At 66.9% G+C, this 22,897-nt stretch overlaps 1 protein-coding gene across 5 annotated transcripts in view; it reads right to left on the reverse strand.

Moving 5' to 3' along the window:
- Positions 1-8,015: 8,015 nt before the first annotated feature.
- COBL (cordon-bleu WH2 repeat protein) overlaps positions 8,016-22,897 on the reverse strand; it is a 114,855-nt gene continuing 99,973 nt past the window's right edge. For all 5 annotated transcript variants that reach the window (XM_045826911.1, XM_045826912.1, XM_045826909.1 and 2 more), the window contains 5 exons: positions 16,214-16,314; positions 14,185-16,040; positions 12,999-13,118; positions 12,187-12,450; positions 8,016-9,220 (listed from right to left, as the gene is read on the reverse strand). In XM_045826911.1, the coding sequence (XP_045682867.1) occupies positions 9,203-9,220; positions 12,187-12,450; positions 12,999-13,118; positions 14,185-16,040; positions 16,214-16,314 (2,359 nt within the window). In that variant the 3' untranslated portion in view covers positions 8,016-9,202. The remainder of the gene's footprint in view (positions 9,221-12,186; positions 12,451-12,998; positions 13,119-14,184; positions 16,041-16,213; positions 16,315-22,897) is intronic.

Consider the following 22,897-nt stretch of genomic DNA (forward strand, 5'->3'; position numbering starts at 1 on the left):
CTGCCTGGCTGGGGCCCGGGAGCCCGCCAAGCCGCCACAAGCGATGGCCGTCGCATCCGGTGTGGCGGGAGAGTTACCCGGACCCTCGGGAAACAACACCCATGCCCCGCACTGCCCACTCACCCTGGCAGCTGCCCCCTAAGTCCCAGCAGCTTGAGTTTCTTTCTCTTCTGACATCCTCACCCGTGAAGGTCAAGTGGACACGACCTGGGGCATTTTCTGAGACCTTCGCTCGCGTCATCCTTGCTCCGATCCCACCCCGGCCGGCCTCAGGGCCCCTCAGGGTGTCGCCCCACCGTGCCACCCTGTTCTCCCATCGGGTGTCTCCACTCTCGTCTGGGGGACTGTGCACTGGGGGGCGAGGAGACGCCTTCCCCTGCATTTCCCCTCGGGGTCGGAAAAGCCACCCCGTCTCCATCCCTTCCCCAGCCCCGCCCCCTGCTGCCATCGCTCACCTGACCCCTCATGGCCGGGGGTCTAGCACCCACGCCACTCACGGGCAGCGTCTCCGGCCACGGGGCGCTGTGACAGCGGTCCCAGTCTCGCTTTCAGCCCCCCGTCGACCTTCCCGCTGCTCCTCCCAGGGGCTCCTGGTGAGCCCCGGCTGGCGCTGGCCCAGCACCTTTTTCGGTCCCGCGCTGGGTGCCGAGGAGGGAGCTGTGGTGTGAGCGCCTCACGGAAGAGGCCACACGTTCGTGGGACTCCAGCGTGCTGACAGCCTCGGAGTGTCCGAGGGGCCTCGGGGAAGGGACGGCGGGGAGCCTTCTGTTAGGAACGGTTAGCCGGGCATCAGCACCTTCACCATCGGCAGGACGGAGGCGTTTGGAGCAGCTCCTGCAGGGGGAGGGGCGGTGCCCTCCCATCGCCCGGGTCCCCTGCCCTGGGGCTGGACCCGAGGCACCTCCCTGGGACAGTGGGCGCGGACCCGGTGGCGTGTGGTGTGTGGTGGGGGTGCCGGCCAGGGGGCAGGGGCAGAGCTCCCAGCGGAGGGCAGCGGTGCAGGGCCAGTGGGCACATGCCCCCCCCACCCCAGGACCTGGTGCTGGGGGAGCGAAGCGGACAATGTGGAGAATAAAAAGCACAACACTCACGGATATTAAACTATTTTCCCTTTTGGGGGGGGTTAGATTATTTTGTCCACTTGCTCACTTATGTATTGCTATCAAAACCAATATGTAATGAATAACCTATTGGCTGAAGTTTTGCTCATATTGGTGGTTATTTCTCTAGGATGAAAGCCCAGGACTCCAATGACTCGTTCCAACCCCATGAAAGGTGGCAGCACTGCGGCTCCTTGGCTGGCGTTGCCGAGTGCCCGGCCGCGCGGCCTGGGATGCCGGAGTCCCACGGGCCACTCAGGAGAGAGTCCTGTTTCTTCACCTGCTGACGACAGCATCAGGTTCTGGGATGAGCAAACACCAGCCGTTACTCTTCCAATGCTTCCCTGATCACCAGCGTCGCCGAACATTTACTGAGGACCCGTGTGCATTTCCTCTGTGATTTTATTTTGTTCCATAAAGGCCACTGACTGAACAAAGTATGATTTCGTTGTTAAACTTCCTTGGGCTCCAAGGCCGACCAGACTCAGAGACCCAGGCCACTGCAGGGGCCGGAGACGGAGCTCCCACTCCATGTGGGTGCTGGCGGCGCGTCAAGTTCCAGGTCGTCTCCCGTCTCTTTACATTTGGGGTGTGATTGTGCAGAGCGCTCACCGCTCACCAGGAAGTGCGAGTCCGCCAGCTAGCGTGCGTGCGTGTACGCTCCCCTGCTTTACACCGTGTCATCGTCTCGTGTAGTGGTGCCATCGTCTTGAGGTACAGGGGTAGGAGGGTCTCGTCCAGGGACCCACGGACGTGCTCAGAGGCCCCCGTCCGCCCCCTCTCCTCCCAGGGAGTGGCCTCGCACTCTGTCCCATGGCCCTGCTTCTGCCCCCGGGGGGGCCTCCCTCTCCGAGTGTCCGTCCTCAGACCCCAGAGTGCGCGAGTCTGTGCTCCCGTCGTGACACACTGGACCGTCGAGTTCTTCTTCTTGTTGCTTCCGTGGCCGTCTCTCCGAGGCCCGGCTCCATGTCTCACGCGCACGGAATATCACGAGAGCCTCCCACGACACCCGGTGCAGCCCGGAGCCCCAGAAATCCCTGGCAGAGCAGGGAAGGGGGGCAGCCTGCTGCGGGCGCCTTCCGTGAGGTCCACTGGGTGGGCTCTGAGGGTGCGGCTGCTCGGCGACATCCACCTCACCTCCACTCATGGCGTGGCGCCAGCATGGCCCGACGGCACCTGCCATCCCGCGCCCACGCCCGGGGTGCAGGCGAGGACGAGCTACGGAACGCCGGGGCGCGGTCTGACTCTGCGGGGTGTTCATGAGTCGTGACGGAGGCCGATGACGGGCCAGCGTATCTGGGTGGCAGCATTAATCCCGGAGGCTGTGGTTTTTAAAAGCCGCATCTCCCCCGTCTGCTGGCACCGCCAGGTGACCGGACGGCGTGAAGGATGAGCTTCGTTCTCCTCGCTCTGCCCTGCTCCTGCCCTCCCTCCCGGCCTCCTCCGGGCCACCCACCTTGCAGGCCACACCCCAGCCCTTGAACGCCGACCCCAGAGTGCCGGGCACGGAGGGTGGGGGGGGCTCCAGTTCCCGAAGAGGTTCGTCCAGAGGGAGGGACAGACAAGAGAACCGATCCAATGACCGTTCCCTGACCGGTCCTGCCTGCCGGGGCCTCCCCGCCTGCGGGCGGCCCTGCCCCCTGAGAAGCCGCCAGCTGAACAAAGCCGGCCCCTTCCCGCTTCCGGCCGTTCGTACTCCGATAATCCCAGGAGCCCGTGCAGGCTTCCGCGCCCTAAAAAGTGCCCTGTGGAGCGGCGAGAAGTCGCGTGTGTGCAGAGAGGGCCGGCGGCAGGCGCTGGCGTGGCCCGGGCCCGCGGAGAAGCCACGGCTCCTGCTGGCACCGGGACCCGGGCTGGCACCCGCAGCGGGCGGTGGAGTGCCTGCGGCTCTGCTCCAGGTGCCCCGGGCGTTCTCTGCGACGGGCCCCGTCCCAGTTCCACCACGGCCAAGCTCGTCGGGCAGCACGTCCGTTTCTGGCAGCGAGCCGCAGAGGACAGGGCTGCAGACGGAAGGCAGGTGGGTGGTCACTTCTTGAAACGGCAGCTCTCGGCGCCGGGGACGGGGGTGTGGAGGGCTCCCATGGGGCACCGGTGCCGAGAGCCGCAGGGGCTCCGCCGCCGAGGGCCTGGGAGAGTCCGGGCTGCGGAGAGGACAGCCCGGTCCCAGCAAGAGTGGGAAGGCACAGAGACGGTGTGGGGTCCAATCCCTGGCGTGACGGAACCCCGAGAGGACCTGCCTCCGCACACCCCTCTGTCGGCCCCCCCAGCTGGCAGCGGGCAGGGCGGCGCTGGCAGGGCCACGGCCTCCACACACGGCCTGAGGCTGTCTGGACGGCCGGACTGTGACAGCTTTGTCACGTGCCGCATCCAGAGAACATGAACCCACACTGTCCAGAGCAGACAGACACTTGGGCGAGTCTTTGGAGGACTCGGTCCAAGGCGTCCCAGTGAACCCCACGTCATCGGAGGCGGGCGACAGGGCGCACGGGGGGGACGGCGGCCAGGAGCGCGGGCGGGCAGATGCGCACAGGGCAGCATCGCCTGGCCCAGGGGAGGTCAGCCACGGGCCACTGCCACTGCACACGTGGTCTGTCGTGGGGGCAACGCTCCCTGCTCCTCCGTCCCGCTCTCCGAGGTCCTGAGTGACGTGGGGACAGGGGAGTGGCCGCCGGACACGTCTCAGTGACGCCCCGGGGGTGCAGAGGCCACCACACAGACACCCTGGAGACCCCGGCTTCTCCAAGGGCGGGGGCCAGAGGGGGTGCAGGGCAGATGGTTTGGTAAAAGTCATGAAGAAACCCCGGGTCCCGCTCCAGCCCTGACCCCAGTCCTGGGGGTGGGAGGCAGCAGGGGGCTGCCAGGGTCCCTGAGTCGCCGAGTGCCCCGGAGTTAGTGCCAATGGCCAGATGGTGGGAGAAGGGACCCCTGCAGCTCGGGACACCAGGCTCGGTGGCCTCCGGGCTTGTCCTGGGGCTCGAGGGTGGCGGAGGTGGGGGCACCCAGGGGTGGGCCTGCCTGAACCCCACGCCCACAGTGGGACAGCACCCGGCTGTGAAACCCAGGCTTCGGGGCACCCCCTCCTCAGCGTTTCCTGTTCCCGAGACACAGACAGCAGCTCCCGTGGTAACGGACATTCTCCCCCTCCCACTGGGGGGGGCGTCGTATACCGGGGTTAAAGGAGACTATTTGAGTCATTTCTTTGTAGAGCCATTCCCCGTGAGTTTTATTTGGACGACAGATGGAATTTCTTGCACTTTTCCTGGAGGAAACTGGTGAGCGAGGGCCCGGGGTGGGGACAGCGGCACAGGGGAGGGACGGGAGGCCCAGGTGTGTCCGGGCCGCCAGCTCTGGGGACGCAGGGGCTTGGGAGTCGGCCCCTGCTGCCTGCCTGCCTGCCTGCCTGCCCTCCTGCGAGACCTCCTGAGGAGGCCCGTGACTCGGGGTACGAGGGGCTTTGTCCGGCCAGCCCACGGGACCTGGGGCAGGGGGAGCCAGACCCGGCCTCCCTGGCCCCCAGCGTTCGCTCTAAACAGGGGGGCAGGAGGCTGCCCCGCTGCTCCGAGGTGCCCAGCAGGGCCGGTTGGGCTCGGGTGTGGTGGGGTGTGGCCGCCGGGCTGAGCCCGGGTGGGCGTCTCGCCTGGTGGGGGGGTGGAGCGGGAGGGAGGGGGGCTCTGCGGGACGGTGTGCCACGCCCCACTCCACGGGGACAGGGACCTTCCCCGGAGAGGAAGACCACAGGAGCTTTTCCCGGAGGTTTCTGTTCCTTAAAAATAACCAACTCAAGGTGGTCAATACCCCAAGGAGGTGCATTTTGGGGTGTCGGACACCTGCCCCCTTCTCGTCCTCACTGCCCCCCCGGGTTTCTGTCACAGGTGACAGGCGGCCTGCACAGGGGCCGCAGACAGCTGCAGGGCCCGGGGCCCGGGCTCGGGCGCCTCGGACTCGGGAAACGCAGAAGCACGCGCTCTCACCGTGGTTGCGGGGCAGCACCAGCCACAGGAGGGAGCTCGGAGCACCCTGTCCTCGCGTCCCTCGTGCTCCCTTCACGGGGTGGCGGGGCATCGCGGGGGTCCTCGGTCTGACCTCACCTGTGGGGCCTGACCTCGCCCCCTCAGTGGCCCGGTGCCTGCTTTCAGCTTCCAACTCCTTCCGGGACTCCCTGCTGGAGCTGCAGCTGGGGTGTCGGGAAAGCCCCCTTCGCTCCCCATAGACAACAGCTGGTCCTGGCCCCGCCCCCTCGCTCTGGGGGCTGGGGCTCCCACGCTGATGCGGGCATCGCTCCCCCACCCGTGCGCCCGGCTGAGCCACCCCCCCGCTGCCGCCAGCGCGATGTCCCTGGAAGGACCTCCTTACTTTCTCCTGAGAGACTCTAACCCCCACCCCTACCCCCACCCCGACGCCTTCAGGACGAAGCCCACACTTGCTGCTCCGACCATTCCATTGTCCGCCTCTGGGGACGCTTTCCGGCACTTTCCGCGGCGCGCACACTCTCTCTCTGCCTGGAACCCCCGGCTGCCTCCTCGTTCCTCGGCTACCAACGCGGAGGTCGCCTCCTCTCCCGGGGAAGTTTCCCGACACCCTGGGCGGGGGGCTGGGGCCTCTGTTCCGGTCCCACGGCACCCTGCGTGCGGTAGCGCCCCGCCTGTCTCCCAGCCCCCACGAGGCCCAGCTCCTCCCGAGCGCGGGAGGGGCCATGGCCCCCTGCTCTGGCCGCGCGCCACCCAGGGCCCGGCTCCGCGGCCTCCGAGGTGGTGGGATTTAAGGAGAGGACAGAGACAGCCCCGGGGAGGCCCACTCACGTCTGATTTTGCTCAAGACCTGTCCTCTCTTCATCCCCACATCCCCTGTGGGTCCCAAAGCCGATGGATCCGTCACGAGGCCGTGCGGTCACCCGCTGGACACTGTTGGTGCCTGACGCTTGCTGCTGTCCCCTCCGGGTGCCCGGAAATCCCGCATTGCTGCCGAGCCACGGCCGTTTGCAACAAATCAGTGATTCATCAATGTCGCCCAATTTCTTGAACGTTTTTTCCCCGTTGGAGTTGGCTCATCCCAGCCCCTGAGGAGCCGGGAATAGAGGAGTTGGTTAAATCACGATGATTACATTGTGAGACCCCGACTTTTTGTGGACAAGCATGTTCACTGTGGGGTGCGCTGGGAGCACCTTGGACTTCTTCCCCGGCCACACGTGTCATTTAGGGAGGTGACGCACAAGGCCACGCTAACCTTTGGGATGTGAGAGGTGTGGAGGCGTGCCCCCCAAAAACGTGGGTGGAAGAGGAAGCTCAGGCCAGCCCTTGGCACAGGGGGAGCCCCGTGTCGTCGGAGGGGTTGCACGTGGACGCCGGACGGACTCAGATGTTCGCTGGGGGCTGGTCACCGCCACCTTCCACACAGCGTGGTTGTGACGTGTGCTTTGATGAGCGTTGGCTTCCTTTGCCTCATGAGGCGTTGGAAGGGACCTTTCATTCGCCTTTCCAGAACTTTCTCTGTCTCTTTCCCACCTTCCCTGCTGCCTCGGGAGGCTGGAGGCGATGGACTGCACCCTGCTCCCTCGCCCTTTTGTGCTCACGACCTTGGAATGTCCTTGCTGAGCTTCTGCCCGGGTTGCAGATGAGGAGACTCCGGGGCACTGTCACTGTCCCCATCAGGTGGCCTGGGGGGACTCACGACGACAAAGCCAGGCGCGGCCAGCTCTCTGACCCCAGAGTGCCGTTCCTACCCCCCCGCCCCCGCCGCAGCCCCCCGCCGGGGCCTGTCCTGTGCGCCGACACCTGAGCCACGTCTGAGGGCAGCTGTGGGGCCCCTCTGTTCGCAGCGAGCGGGTGTCCGGAGCTGAAACAGCCGTTCCGATGGGACAGATCACGCCGGAAACGTCACCCCTCTCAGGCAGGCGCCCACAGGAACCCCGAGGCCATTCTGGGGGGTCGCTGGCGACGCCAGGGTGTGGGGGGCCCCGGCCGGCACCGAGAGTCAGCTCTGAGCCTGCCGAGCACACGGGAACCGGGGACGTGGGAGCCGGGAGCAGGTGGACACCGTGCGACCAAGAGCCGCGCCCCCCTCCCGGGGTCACAGCCTCAGAGCAGGGAGGGCTCAGGCCACACGTTACTCAAGGCCACCAGGCCCAGGGCGGCAGAGCCAGAAGCCTCCAGCTCAGGAAGTCTCCCCCCTCACCGGGACCGGTGGGGCCGAGGAGCAGCCCCTGGAGGTCGCCCCCTGCCCCGAGTCAGGCTCCTGCCGTGCCCCCTAGCGAGCTCTGTGAGAGCCCCCCAGGCTTGTCTCGGCCCAGGGCGCGTCCCGATGGGGCTGTGCACTGGGAGAGTGCGCCTGTACGTGCAGCTCTCTGAGTCCCACTCCCCCCCCCCCCCCGCCGCAGGGCCCTGGTGGCTCCCCAGGCAGCCCCGAGAAGCAGGGCGGGCGAGCTCACCCACCTGCCGACACGGCGGTCCCTGCTGGGTGCTGCTGGGTGCTGCTGGGACACCCGGTTCGAGGACAGGACTGCAGCTGTGTCTTTGGGTGGGGCCCCGAGCTCTGGAGTTCCAGGAGCAGAGGCCCGAGTCATCCCTGTCCCAGACCTGCCGACCCCCTGCCCCTGGCGCCGTGCGGGGGACGCCTTTCTACCAGTCGTGTCCCCGGGGGAGCAAGGAACGGGCACTCCCTGTCTGTCCAAGACAGCACTGAGCATGCTCCGTGCCGCTACCTCCTGACGCGGGAACACCTCCTCTCGCAGTATCGTCTGCCGGCGGGGGGCGGGGGGAGGGCAGTGAGGGAGGGGCCAGCTTTGGGGTTCACCCACGTGAGGGCACACCTACCTTGGCCCCCAGTGCCACCCGCATTCACAGAGTGAGCCAGTGCAGTCCCGCCACTTAGGGGGCAGTGCACACAGACATGCCGAAGCCATGACACGTGCACCGTGGCTACCGTTCCAGAGTGTTTTATTTGTGGCACGAAAAGACACGCGTGTGGAGACGGCGAGGTCTGGGAGCCCTTGGCCGGTGCCCCCGCCGCCCGCCCGGGAAGGGTGAGTGACGTCCGTCAGGCACCGCAGAGCCCAGCGCCCGTGCTGCCGAGATGGTCCCGGAGGTCCCCCGCGTCTGACCACGCCGGTGGCCTCGCTGGGAAGGGGGCTTCCCCCCGAGAGAGCTGCCTTCCAGGTCTCCGGAGCTCTGTTTGGGGGGCGCTGTGAGAACCCGCCGCGGCCTCTGTCCTCATCAATACCGGTGACTGCGGGCCGCCCGACCAGGAGACCGCCACGCGGTACGGGGGGGACCCTGGCCTGCTGGGCAGACGTGTCGACACCTTTTCCTTTTTTTTTCAAATCATGAGACCTCAGCCCATCTTGGGCCTGCCGCGGCGACACCCAGCGTCCCCGGCCCTGGCCCCGTGGGGGATGGGCAAGGCCCCCAGGGCTCCACGCTCAGCCCCCCCAGGGGGAGGGTCATGCCGCTTCACAGCCCCCCACCCCCCAGCCCTGGGGACGGCTGTCAGGCGGGGTGCCGACCGCCCCCTGCAGGGCCCTGCGGGTCTCAGCGGCGCTGCCTTGGCGGGGCTCAGAGCGCCCCCTCCCGCCCCCATCTCTCTGCGCCGTGTGAGTGTCATTCCGGGCGGTCACCGCCGGCTTCTGGAGCCTCAGTGGGTCAGATCCCCATGGCCGGTCTGCTGTCCCCCCTGCACCCTCCAGGCTCCCGGCCGAGGCCCTGCAGGAACAAGACCTCAGGCTTCCCTGCGCCGCAGTGCACGGCCCTTCCATCCCCGTCTTCCCCCAGAGTGCGAGCGCGAAGACCTGGGTGGGGCTGGCCCCTCGGCGGCACGTGGACACAGTCTCAGCGGCCCCCAGCGGCCTGCCAGCGAGGACCGTTGATTGGCAACTTTAAATAGAGGCAGAATAACACGTTTCCTTGGCACAGGAGCCCCGCAGCCGGGGCAGCGAGCACGCGGGCGCCTCCCCCCGAACCGTGGGCGGGACCAGAAACCAGCAGCGGGGTCTGGCTGCAGGCAGGAAGGGTGCCACGTCCTGGTGCCCCGGCCGCGTGGCGTCCGGGGGCTGGGGTGGTGGGCGTCCGGCGGGGGCGTTCCTGCCGCGGTCCCGTCGTCCTCCCGGCGGGTCACACAAGCAAGGGCACCTGCAGGGGAGAGGCAGCCCCGGTTACTCAGGGTCTGTGGGAAGCTGTGGGTGCAGGCGTCTGGGGGCCGAGGGGTGCACACACCGGTGATGGCTGCATCCCTGGCCCGACACACTGAGTGTTTTTTTCACCCCCACCTGACGAGGTGCTGTCCCTGATTTTAGAGAGAGGAAAGGGGGAGGGAGAGAGAGAGAGAGAGGGAGAGACGTTGACGTGAGACAGAAACATCAGTCCGTTGCCTTCTGCAGGCACCACGACCGGGGATCAAACCCAGGACCTAGGGTCATGCTCTGACCGGGGATCGAACCTGCGACCTGCTGGTGTACGGGATGCCGCTCCGAGCACTGAGCCGCCCGGCCGGGGCCAAACACCGACGGCTCTCGGCCCTGGTCCCCATCCCCCTCACGGGCCGGAGGAGAGATCGCAGAAGCAACCCGCTCGGCCGCTCCCGGTGCCCGGCCGCGGCGGCATCCGGAGAGACACCCGGACGCCCAGGGGTGCCGTGGAAGTCGGGGCGCGTTAGAGAGCAGCAGTGATCGAGGGCGAAAGGACCTGGTGTCCCAGGTCACACACTCATGCTGGTCGCCCAGGCCTGGCTCTCAGGCCCAGGGCACCTTGAAAAGGGTTCGGGCGTCAGGGCCTCAGACAGGCCGCGCCCGTGTTCACTTGCCAGGCCTCTGTGTCCAGGATGGGGGTGCGGGGGGGTCACACACACACTCCGACTGTTTCCGAGGAGCAGTGAGGACGTGACGTGCACTCCTGGACGCCGCTGGGGGCGGCCAGACCCCAGCTGAGGTGGTGGGGAGGTTGGCCTGGCCTCCGCCCCTCTCACCCAGGTGTCCTGCCACCGGCCTGGGGTCCAGACCCGCCCATCCCCATCCGCGCCTGCACCATCACCGGGTGCCCAGCCGGCCCTTCTCCGGCCACTGTCCTTGCGTCCCCCCCCCACCCCCCGATCACTTCCTTTCCCGAAGCACCAACAACGTTCTCCGTTCTATCCAACAATCCCCAGCTGATTCCCCGCTTTCTGGGAGGTGCAGGGCGCGTGCTCCGAGAGAGGGGCAGCCCGAGGCGGCCGGTCGCAGTGCCGGCCCCTTGCTGGCACGCCCACGCCCCCCCAGCCCCGGGGTCCTGGGGACACCTGCAAGGTGGAGAGAGAAACGTCTCCTTTGAAAAGCTCAAACGTCACTCAGTGCGGCAGCGACATGGGTGAGCAGCAACCGTGTTCGCTGTTACTCAAAGGCTACTCAGAGCTCCGGCGACAAACCGGAGTGGGAAGTCACTCAGTCAATACTCGAAACTTGCAGGGGTGCAGGCTCAAGCCCCCCAAACCTGACTGTGGCTGCCGATGTCCCACGGGTTTCCCTTGGAGAAACGGTGTCAAAGGCAGTGGGCAAGGTCCCTGGGGATCCGCGGGCGGCCAGGTGGCCGCCCCTGCATGGCTCTGACCCCTGGAGAAGCACTCTGGTGGGGGGCGGGGGGTGCGGCGCACTCTCCATGTGGCCTGGCACGTGTCCGGCCGAGGGGCAGTCTTGGGACTGACCACGCAGACCCGTCTCCCTCCCAGCGCGCACGCCCCAGACTCTAGGGCCCTCATTTCTCCATGCACCCCCATTTCCTCACGTCCCCCCATTCTACGGGATAGAACTGCCTAAGTTCACCAGTAGAAACTTAAAACTAAAACATGCAAAAACCTAGAAGCTGTCAGTAATTTCCAACTGGGCCCCCCCCCCCACAGGGAGCGTGTGAAGTCTGCCACCCCCGCCCCACCCACGCCATCCGTCAGAGTCACTTCCCACCCCCAGCGCCCTGACCTGGGGGCGGGGGGGCCGAGCTCCCGGGGACGGGGCTGCGTCCCTGCTGTGCGATGTCTCAGGCCGCACCGAGGGCCACGCACAGCCGTGGACGCCTCAGTGTCACAACAGACAAGCCCTGGGGACTCCAGGGCCGCGAGGGACAGTGGGTGTTCAGGCTGTGCCCACGCCGGGAATGTGGGGGCACCTCCGGCTTCGGCGAGGTCTGCCCGCAGGGACGGGGGCCCCCACTCTGTCCTCCGAGTGGGGAGCAGCGGCCTTTCGGGCAGGGCTGGCAGGCCTGTGTGACAGCGGCCCCCGCCCTGCGGGCCGCCCGCCCCGACAGGCACGCAGCAGAGGGACTGCCTGCTTGCACGTGCTCCCTGTGCCCGAGCTGAGCCCCACGTGGGTCCCCGGTCCTCTGAGCCCACTGACTTTCCTGGGAGACGAGGACGACATCGCAGGGGCCTCCCCTGCAGGGCCGTGCGGCAGCATCGGCCTAGGGTCCCGGCCTGGGGGCTCAGAAAACCACACCGGCCGGCCGCCGCCCTGCAGTCGGCCCGAGTGCCCAGCCCCTGGGAACAGGCGGGGAGGGAGGGTCCCCGCAGTCTCAGACTCGTCCTGAGCCGGGACAGGTCCCAGCAGCCCTGGGCCCGGGGCCCCTTTGACCTGGGGACCACGTGGCCAGGGACACACCCTCTCCGCTTCCTCCCCGGGACGAGGCGGGCGGGCAGCACAGCACAAGGCCGCGCGGTGTGTGTGCCCGGCCCACGGGCGTGAAACCAGCCGTTTCGTACACTACACAGGGGAAGAAGAAACGAGAGAAGTCACGGGGCGGCCCCCCTCGGGCTGAGGACTGCGCCGCGTGAGACGCACCTTAGATTGCCGTCCGGCACGTCCTTGGGCCTGCGGGGCCAGGGGTGATGGACATGCACAGGGGTTGGGGGCAGGACACACCGTCCCCTGCGCCCCCCGGGGCTGGTCAGGCTGACGGCCCACCGGGGGGAGGTGCGCAGCACGGGGCCCTCCGGCCAGCGCGGTGCGGGATGCAGTGCCGCCCCTCCCACCCCCACCCTCACCCCACTGCTGCCCGGGGCCCAAGGCTCTGCCTGCAGGCAGTGGCCTTTCTCCGTGTCCCTCTTGCTCCGCGGTGATGCCCACAGCACCCCTCACCTTTCTCAGCCTGGCCGCCCCTGTGCCGGAGCGGATGGCGTCCATCAAGGCCTGCCTGGCGTCCCCGGGGCTGCTGAGGGGGCTGGAGCTGGACCTGGTCGCCGTCCTGGATGCCAGGGGAGCTGGGGCGGCTGGAGGAGGTGGGGGCGGCAGTGTGGGCGGGGGCCGGCTGGCCAGGTCCTCCAGCCTCGAGGCTTCCGACCCGCTCGCGGAGCTCGCGGCCTCACGGAAGCTCCGGAGCTCTTCAGAGGCACAGGACGCCACCTGGAGAAGACGCGGTTAAGTGACAGCACCCCGAGGGTCCCCTCCAAGGGCAGCACATGGCCCTGCCCCGAGTCAGGCCAGAGGCATGTCTGCTCCCTGTCCCTGGGCTCCCCCCGTGGCCGGTGACCGAGGGCAAGCCGCAGGGTGGCAGTCCTGTCCTGCCCCACTGGGGCCTTCGGGTTCCCTGCGGCCTGGGCATGTGACAGGCCCAAGGCCACACCCCCGACCTGGCCGAGGGCCTGGGAGGACCCACCCCCTCCTCAGTGCGCAGTGTGTCCACCACGCTCTTCCTGGGGACCCCGGCCGCTCTGTGCCCCGAAGCCGCACTGGGACTCCCTCCGGGGACTCGGGAGATGCTCGGGTGGGCAGGTGGGCAGGGGGGGAAGGGAGGGAGCCTTCCTGGGCGCTCTCACCCCGGTGCAGTGACCACCCCTCCGCGCCGGTCTGGGCGGCAGCGGCGGGGGCGGGGGGCCACCGGGGGACGGCTCCCCTCGGCCGGGAAGACCCAGCACCGCCGGCACGCGCGGCCGGCCGCCCCCTCGCCTCACCTTGCGCAGGCTGCAGGCGCCGCGGTGGCCCCGGATGGCGGCCAGCAGGGCCGAGTGCTCGCTCTCCGCCTCCACGTAGGACGGCTTTTTGGGCCCTCCCTCTGCGCCGGGCTCCACCGTCTAGAACAGGAAGTGTCAACACGCGTCGCGTCACTCAGACGACGGGGACACGCGCACCAAGAGGTGGCAGGAGAGAAAACCACGGCGTCGCGCTCACGACCGACGGACCGACCGACCGTGCCGGCCTGGCATGCAGGAACGCCGGGCCTTTGCCGGGTGCCTGTCGTGCTGAGAGGCGGTAGTGACCTTGTGCTAAGTAACAGCCGCCGTGCATTTGTGGTGACATCTGAGTCTGGCCTGTGATGTCAGGTCCCTCCTGTGCCTGGCCCTGGCTTTGCAGAGCTGACAATGTGTTGTTGGGTCTTGCAGACCTGGGTCCCCACCAGCCGGCAGGGTGGCCTTGGGCCAGGTTACTGGGCCTCGCCGTGACTCAGTTTCCTCATCGAGAACCTGGAGGAGCCCTGGCTGGTGTGGCTCAGTGGAGTGGGTGCCAGCCTGCGAACCAAAGGGTCACCTCGACTGGCCAGTTCCCAGTCGGGGCACAGGCCTGGGTTGCGGGCCAGGTCCCCAGTAGGGGGCGTGCAAGAGGTAGCCACAGACTGTTGTTTCTCTCCCTCTCTTTCTCCTCCCCCTCCCCCTCTATAAACAAATAAACAAACAAATAAATAACAACAAAGAAATCAGAGGAAATCGTTCCCCAGCTTCCCCAGCTCGTCAACCTCCAAGGTGCCCGTGGACAGCGACCCTCCTGACCTCATGCTGCCCTCTGGTTTCGGAGAGACTGTTTTACTTGGTGTGACAGTGAAATGCGGTTACACCTGTAACAAGTTCAATGCCTACTGCTGTTGAAGAATGCCGGGCAGGAGGGGCCCCAGGCTGACCATGAACTCCCCCCACTGCCCGCCTCCTGCTCCCCGGACTGTTCGGGGTGCCCCGGGGTGCCCCCAGGGTGGGGGAGCCCCAAGGGCTGGTGCACAGCCCACACCACCCGCTGCCTGTCTCCGCCGGTTCCGCTCGGCCCCTCCGTGTGCGTGAGAGAGGAGCCTGGTCCCACCTACACCCCAGCGCCCCTCCCCGCCCCGAGCGGACAGGGGTGGAAGGAGGCCCCCCCGCCCTGCGCACTCACCTTGCGCAGCCTCTCCTTGCCCCCCGCCGCGTGGATGGCCTCCATGAGGGCGCTGTGCAGCGACGTGTCCTTGGGGGCCGGCCTCTGCACCACGGGCCTGAACTTCTTCTTCGGCCCAAAGATGCTGGGGGGCGGCGTGCTGTCGGGGTCCTCGATGTCCGTGCACGGCACGTCGGGCCTCTCCCCCTGCTGGAGGGCGGCGTGGCGGTCCGGGCCAGCTGTCCCGGGAGCGTGGGGAGGCTCGCCGTGGCTGGGCACCCACCCGGAGCCGTTCACCAGGGGCCCGCCGGGGGCCTGAGCGCCTCCGGAGCCGGAGAGTGGGCGCTCGGGGCCGTCCGGGGTGCGTCTGGGGTCCGGCGCCGAGCCGGTCCTGGGGACGCCCGCGCCCTGCGTTCCGCCGGGACCACGGCTCGGTCCCGCAGAATCCCGGTCCCTCTGGGCCGCCGTGACGAGAGGGACACGGGCGCCTCCGCGGGTTCCGGCCGCACAGTCCGGCGGGGACGGTTTCCCGGGGGGGCTGCCGACCTGCCCCCCTGCCGACGCTTCCCCGTTGGTGTCGGGCTGGTGGCTGCAGGGCGACCTGGCCTCCCCTTCGCGTCCGTGGGGCTCTGGGCACGGGCCACGGGGGGTGTCCCCTTCCGTGGCACGAGGCCACCCTCTCAGCTCCAGCCCCCCGTCTCCCCGGGTCTTCTCCGCGTCGTCATGCCTCCTCGCCGAGTCGGCGTGGGCCCGCGGGGTCCCCATCCGCTTGGCGATGGCCGAGGCCACGTATTGACTGGACGTCCTTCTCTGAGGCTTGAGGAATGGGACTTGGGTGGTGTGAGCTGCTGGCACCTTCACGGGACAGGTGGCTGTCGAGGGCGGTCGGCTGGGCCCCTCGGGCAGCGGCCTGCCGTCACCCTGGTGGGCGGGGGGCTGCGGGGGCGACGGTGCCGTGTGGTCCGGGGGACTGGGCTCTGCCCCGCCCCCGCCGTCCTGATGTGGAGCCTCCGCCGGGGCCGTGGGGGTGGGGGGTCCCCGGGCCGGGCTCCCCAGGGGCCGGCCAGAGCGCCTCTCCAGGGAGCCGGCCCGCCGGAGCAGTGCTTGGACGCCCCCCAGGGGCTGGGCGCCTTTCTCCAGAGCAGGTGAGGGCAGCGCCACGGTCCTGCCCCCGTTCACGTGGGGGCTCACCAGGTTCCCCAGCTCGTCGATCTTGATGGCGCCCGTGGAGAGTGACACGCCTCTGTCGTAGCACCTCCTCTCGGACTTTGGGGGGACGATTTTATACGTCGTGAGGCCGTATTTAAATCCAAAACTGCCCCCTGGGTTCTGGCCTCGCTGACACCACGACGGAGGCACCGAGATGTCCTTCTCCTCGTCACTGTCCTTCTCCTTCCGTGGCGGAGTGCTCACGGCCTCGGTGGTCCGTGCCCCCCCGCCAAGAGCAGAGCCGGGCTCCCCGCCTGTCTCCTGCGCACTGGGGGCGCGCTGGCGGAGCTGGGAAGTCACCCAGGGCTCCGCTTTGACGGGATGCGTGTCTCTGCCGGTGTCGGCCCAGGCCGCTCGGGCGTCCCTCCCGGCGTCTCGGGGAGGAGCAGCCGCACCCGACCCGCCCACCCTCTGCTGCCCACGCTGCTCCTGGGGCCCCCCTGGGGCCGGCGGCAGGTGGGCCGGCCCGCCGGCAGCACGCCCCCGGTCGAAAGACCCAGCGTTGTTGTTCCTGTTGGAAAACAGCCCGGACTCCACGGGGTCGTCCACCTCCCCGATGAAGGTCACCGGGATGGCGTCAGGGTCGGTGTCCTGCGTGCCACGCCCGGACGTGCCGTCCACGGAGCCGGCGAGAGAGCTGGTGTCCGTCTCATAGTTCTCCTCCCCGTCTGCGGAGAAGCAGAAACACGAGTGAGTCATGGACGCCCACAGATGCCGCCCGCCCCTCCACCCGCCCCGGCTGTCCTCCAGCTGGGCAGCTCCTGCTCCCGCGGGCGGGCTGCCCCCTGGGGCATCGCTGCACGGAACGTGCCCAGGAAAACCTGCATGGGGGCGCCCTTACCTTCTGGGTCCCCGTCCAGGTCCGCCCGGGCTGGCTCCAGCCGCCTGGCGGTGACAAGCAGGTCTCTGTCGTCCTCGGAGGCTGCAGCAGCGTTCTCAGCGCTAGAGGGGAGCAGAGGGGAAGCGAGGGCACGCATGTGCCTTATCACACGTGTGCCTCACGCCTCTGTAGAGACATCCGAGGGAGAGAGGGAGGGAGGGGCAGCCCCTGTTCACAGGTGTGCTGCTCCGTGCTCCCTGGACCGCCGGGTCCTCGGGGCTGCCGAGGCACAGACGGCGCGCGGTGCATGTGTGCGGTGTGTGTGGCGTGAGTGTGCATGTGCATGTGAGGTGTGTGGTGTGTGAAGGGTGTGGTGTGTGTGTGGGGGAGGTGTGTGTGCGTGCACGGAGTGTGCATGCATGGAGTGTGCATGCATGGAGTGTGTGTGCATGTGAGGTGTATGGTGTGTGAAGGGTGTGGTGTGTGTGAGTGTGTGTGCGTGTGCATGGCCCCACAGAGTGAACAGCTCGCGCCCCGTCCTGGCTCTCTTCACCCGCAGTCCCGAGTCCACCACGCTGCATGTGCACCGCCCGCCGCAGCACGGACAGGCTGACGTGCCCAGCACCTGTCAGCACAGCACCTGGCCCCGCCTCGACGGTCGTAAGGACAGAGGCCCTCCGGGGGCCAGGTGTGCAAGGGCCCGTGGCGGCCAGGCACACGTCTGCGCTGGCCCTGCACAGCCGGCGTGTCCCCAAGCCCACAAGGAGGCGCCCTCAGGTCCCGGAGCCTCCGGGGGTGGGGGCTGCAGGCTCTGGCCAGAGGCGCGGCCAGGCTCCTGGCCTCCAGGGGCGCTCGCCCCTGCAGGGTGCCACGTGGCCCAGTACGTCCCTTTCCACGTTGTTACTTTGGCCTAACGTGCACCCTGGACAGGCGACCGAGGGGACAAGGGCTGGGAGGGCCAGAGTGTGCCACCCACAAAGCCACGCTTCCTGCATTCCGGAACAGGAAGTAGAGAAACAATCACAGTGACAGCGATGACAACAGAGAGTCACGGCGGCAGCGGTGACACAGCAGTAACCGCGCCCACTCGTGCCCCGCCAGGGGCCTCCTCCCAGACCCGGCGGGAGGTGGCACTGGCCATCGCGTGTCCCGGCACCGCTCCGCACCGATTCTCTCGCTGTCACTCTCGCCAGCGGCTCGCAAGGCAGAGCGTCCCGTTGCTGCCTCTGCGCCCACAGGAGACGGAGCCAAGGGACAAGCAGGCCGGCCCGAGGTCGTGGGACTCCTAGGTCCGGGGGAGGACCGGCCAGGTCTGGCATCCAGGGCACAGCCTGGACCCAGGCCCCGGGCGTCTGGGCGGACATCCGCCAGCCTGCGCCTGCGCCTGCACTGGAGGGCTGGCCTCGCCTCGTGCATCGCCGGGACAGCAGCGCCCACGGGACAACCGCTAGGAGAGCGAGCGGGAGACCGTCTTGGCGGAGACACGCGTCTCTAGGTTCCGGCCACACGCAGAACGGAGATGTGCACTCGGCAAGTGTCCACACCAGGGGGAGAAGGTGACGGTCTTCCCCGCTGCTCGTTAGAGCCGGGGAGGACGGCGTCCGGCACGGCCCCCCGGCCCCCGGTCGGGGCGCAGGAAAGGCGCCCTGCACGGCCCCCACGCAGCAGAGCTTGTCTTCTGACAAACGCCTTTCTTCCCTGGTCGCTGGGCCCTCCGGGGAGCCAGGAAGGGGGCTTCCAGATTTCTCTCCGCTAACGTCCCCCGACGACCCAGACGAAGGGGCCGGCGGCAGACGCGTGTGCCGGCGGAGCAGTTAACAGGGGCCTCAGAGGCACGGACCGCCTGTCCTACGGCATCTGCCTTGGGCCCTGTCTCCGTGCGTCTCACCGAAGCTGTGTTTTCCTCTCTCACGGGACGGGGCAGGTTCGACACACCGAATGCAAATGTTCGACGATGCCTGTGGCGCAGGGAACGTGGGCAGCGCTGCGTAAGGCGGCGTCTGAGCCGGGGAAACCGCGCACGTGGGACACGCCGGCTCTCCGCGCAGCGTGCTTTCTGAAAGCACACTACGCAAACCCGCAGCCGCGGTTCCGCTTTAAAGCGTCTGCCTGCAGATCGGACGGTGCACAGTCACCTCGGTCGATGAGAACGGAACGACGTGAAGGGAAGTGAAAATGACCTTGACCCCTCCGCGGACGGCGGTCTCCCTGGACACACACGCGACGGGGGAGGGGACAAGGCACAGCGTGCTGACAAAAGGGCAGCGACTCAGGTGCTCGCCCGCCGCTCCTGGGTTTAACCGGGGAGCACGGGGGACACGGCCCTCGAGGAAGAAAAGTGTCACTTCCACGTCGTGAGAACGCTGGCCCACTAGTCTGCTTCGACAGTTCACCCTGAGAAGGGAGCCCCGCGGGAGGGAACACACAAACACAATGCCGTCCCTGCCTTCACGGGACGGTCTCCAGACAGGAGGGTAGGGAGTGAGCGGACCCACCGGGCGTCGGTCGGTGCCCCAGGGCGTGGCCGTCGGTCAGCATGGGGCCCGTGATGTCAACGTAGGAATACACATCGATGTCCCGCAAAGAAGAGACCGACACGTGCATGGCTGGCCCTGGACTACACGGGTTTGAAGTGCACGGGTCCACTTTGGCGCTGGTTTTGATCGGTAAGCGCACACACAGCCGGGCTGTCGTACTCCCGGGTCTCGTGTCCGTGGCTTCCGCCAACTGAGGATGGAAGCCAACATTTCCAGTTCGTGGCGGGGCGTCCTCAGAGGTGTCGGGCCAACTATGGGAACCGTTCTGTGCCGCCTTGTATCAGAAACTCCAGTGTCTTTGGATTTTGGTATCCACGGGGGAGGGGTGCATGCTGGAGACACGGAGGGGCAGCTCCGTGTTTGGAGGGTCGGAAGTTACACTCAGATTTTCAGCTGCACGGGCTGCGTGCCCTGGTCCCTCCTGCACATCGTCCAAGGGTCACCTGTGTGTCACGCACAATGACCGAGGATGCAAGAACAGCACACACCTGTGAATGGGGGTGAGGCAGCAATCTGGGCACCCACCGGCCAGCGGGCTTTGGAGAAATGGATGAATTATAGCCAATAGTTTGTCCCTTTTTTTTTTTTTAGAATCGTGTTCTTACAAAGCAGCTTGAGGGATAAAACGATCTTTTAAACAGGAAACATTTTAAATCATCCTTTGGTCCTCCACTGAAGAGCAATTCTTTTTTGCAAAGTGGCCAGAGCACCCAGGCTGGGCGGCAGAGGGGAGGGTGGGAGGGGGGAGGGGGGCCAGGGCTGGCGTCTCCCGGGCCGGCGGAGCCTGCCGTCCCTGGGCAGAGAGGTCACCTGGCTGCTGCAGCTGGCTCTTCCTGGGGCCGCGCTGGGCCACGGGCTCTGGGCCCTGGACTTCGGCATGAATGCACCGTCTGGCAAGTGCGCAGCCACTGGCACGGTCTGTGCCAGAAAAAATCTCAGGACGGAGGGATGCAGCCGGATTCGTCTCTCCTTCCTCACCCACCGCCACCGGCTTCTCCCAAGGGTTACTAATAGCCTTTCTTTCTTTCTGTTCCCTTCCTCCTTCCTTTCCTTTCCTTTCCTTTCCTTTCTCTCTCTGCCCCCCGCCCTCCCCCCCAAAGCCAGAGAGAAGCGTGCTGCCCCTGGCCACGGGCAGCGCGCTGAGGACCAGCAGCAGGGCCGAGGTCACGTCCCCGAGGGGCGGGGGGCTGGCAAGAAGCGCCAGCGTCTCTCAGCTGGAAGCGCCCGCACGGAGGCCCTCTCCGGCATCGCTCCCCAGCCCGGCTCGCTCCCCGGCCCTCAGTTACGTACGGCTCCTGTGACCCTTTGCTTTGGCTTAAGACCAAGCAAACAAAGGACAAACACGGCCCAGACATTGGATTCCGGGCTGCACACGTTGAACAAACATGGCCAGTGGCATTTTCTCACACAGGGTGTGTGACCCTGCAGAGAACAGGGTGATATTCAGGACACGGCTGCGTCGAGTATGAGGGCCAAAGGGCAACCCTGGTGAGTTTGAAACCACAGTCTGCCCCGGCTGGGACTGCATGCTCCCCTCGGGCCAGGGGACGGGGTGGGAGCCCCAGGGGGCGCGGGCCCGATCGCCTCAGCAGTCACATGCACCGGGGGCAGCTGCTCAAGTCGGTGCCGGGGAAAATAGGTGCTTTTTGGTTGGGTTCGGTTTCATGTTCTATGAGAAGGGGGTGGGGAGGAGCCTGGGCTAATGAGGACCCATTCGGTCATCCTCCTGGTTGACGTGGCTGGAAGAGTTTCTTTAAGTAATTTATCCAACGGCAACATCACGGGAGGAAAAAGAGTCGGGAGAGAAAAAGATGCCCCTCTCAGGTGGCGATACCACAAGCAGATGCCGACAAAGCCAACGCACAGGGTTTCAGAACAAGGACCGGATAAACCGCAGGCGAGAAGCCGGGGAGAAGACACAGCTGACAACGGCCTGTCTGTGCCGCCGCCCCTTCCGCCAGCGGGCGGCCTGTGGTGACAGAGCCCCACGGAGCTCCAGGGCTCCGTGCCCCAGAGGGACGCAATGTGACCCGCCAGTGCGACCCCAGAGCTCCCCGGAGCCCCACCGACCGAGGCAGAAGTAGGTGAGACCGACTGCAGAGAGATTCCTTATTCAGCTTCAATTAGCGCACCTTATTTAACTCAGCTTTAACCCTAATTATTTCCACCATGTCTACGTGTAATTACTATAAAATTGCTTTTTGTCCTCGGGCTACATTTGGAGCGTGGCTCACACTCGCGGCACATCCCGCTGTGGGCGGGGCCACGTGGCAGGCGCTCGCGGCCAAGATGTGACCAGGGGCCACCGTCCTGCACAGCTTCATTCTCCTGGGTCTCTGTAAATGTGGTTACAAAGTTTCCGGGTCTTCGGAGGTGTTAAAATGTTCCTGAATGTTCCCATGGGCCCAAAGTTTCCATAGTTACAATGTTTCAGGGCTCTGGATGGCATAAAGTGTTTCCAAAGTAAGTTCCTACAGTTACAAAGTTTCGGGGCTCTGGAGGCTGTAACATGTTTCTGAAGGTTCCTGAGGCCGGAGCTCCTACTGGTGCAAACGACCAGGGCTCCGGCTAGGACCTGAAACCATGACCCTGAGGGCCACAGCACTCTCTCGCTCCCCCAGCCATCGCATCCACAGCTCCCTGACAAGTGGGGCCCAGAAGGAACCCCAGGGGTGTCCCGGCAGAGAGCAATGCAGGGAGGGGCCCGCCACCGGGACACCTGCTGTCTCCTGTGGCTCTGCACGGCCTCTCTGAGACCCTGCTGCCCCACACGGGGCCCGAAGCCCACTGACCCCACTTCCCTCACCGCCCCCCCCGCCGTGTGGCGCCCCTACAAGGGAGCCCCACCAACGCTGCCATCGGGGGAGCAGCAGCCCTGACAGAGGGGTCCCTCTGCAGCACCCATACGGGACAGGAGCCGGGAGTTTTGCCCCGGGACTGCAGAGGCTAAGGAGGATGCTTTCGGCTGAGCAGGAGGGAGCTCTGGAGGAAATAGTGCTGGCCTCCAGTTTGTCAACCGGCAGCCCCAGGCCGCCCTAGACGAGGACGTCTGCAGGACTGTGCCGCGCACGGGGTGCAGAGGAAGGAGAAGCACCCACACACGCGGGCACTTCACCGTGTGGACCTCATGAACACGGTCTTCTCAGGCCCCGGAGGGTCTTACCCGTCCCCAACAGAACTCGGCGGATTCCCGAGGACCAGGAGGGCGGCAACAGTGTCGGGCCCTCGGGCAACGCGGCAGCCCACGGGCACTGCTCAGTCCACCGGGACTGGCCGCACAGGGCGGTTCTGCAAGCCCAGGGGTCTGAGACCGCCGGGGACGGCTTCACCACCTCAGAACCCACTCCCCCAGAGAGGCCCAGCCTCACCAGTCATGGCAAACAACCCCCTAAGGCCTGCCGTGTGCAGGGGATGGAGAGGCGGCGTGGTCACAGGCGGGCCACGTCCTCTGGAACACGAATGGCCGTGGGAGGACTAACCGTAGAAACCGTGTAGGAGGACCGGCAGGGCAGAGCCAGGAGGCTGCAGAAGGGACCAGCAGCCGGCACCGATACAGCGGCCTGTCCCCCCCCTGCCCCCCGGGGCGGCCGTGGTGCACACACACACGTCTGGGGTGCGAGAAGAGAGCCCAGCCCGCCCCGCCCTGGGAGCGCAGGTGTCAGGGAATGCGTTCTTCGTGGCCGCCTCTCTCTCTCTCTCTCTCTGCCGCTGCCACCGCTCCCTGCACACAGTGCTGCCCCGGGCAGGGTTCCCACGGCCGCGTCCGTCCCAGCTCAGAACCGCTCTCCGCGGCGGCAGGGGCGGGGTCTGCTCCCACGCAGCATCAGCCTGCTTCGGGCCGCCAGGGCCCCCCCGGCACTGGACCTGACCGCTGACCAGTCTGGAAACCCGGAACCAGCCTGCTTGATCGGGGCTCCCCTGGACTCTGCCGGCACGCCCTCCGGCCCAGCGCTGGACAGCTCCCCAGGCCCAGCGCTGGACAGCTCCGGCCTCCCTGCTGCAGAATGGGCACGGGATTGCCCTATCTCACCGAGAGGAAGGTGCAGCGACCTCCCGGGTTCGCTTGCGAAGAAATACTTTGCAGAGCCATGTTCCCGGGGGGGGGGGGGAGCCCGAGTCACAGTGATGACACTCTGTGGCTGGACAACGGGGACGGAGGCAGGGCCGG

The sequence above is a fragment of the Phyllostomus hastatus genome, unplaced genomic scaffold (genome assembly GCF_019186645.2).
Source record: "Phyllostomus hastatus isolate PE091 unplaced genomic scaffold, TTU_PhHast_1.1 phas_scaffold_78, whole genome shotgun sequence".
NCBI lineage: Eukaryota > Metazoa > Chordata > Mammalia > Chiroptera > Phyllostomidae > Phyllostomus > Phyllostomus hastatus.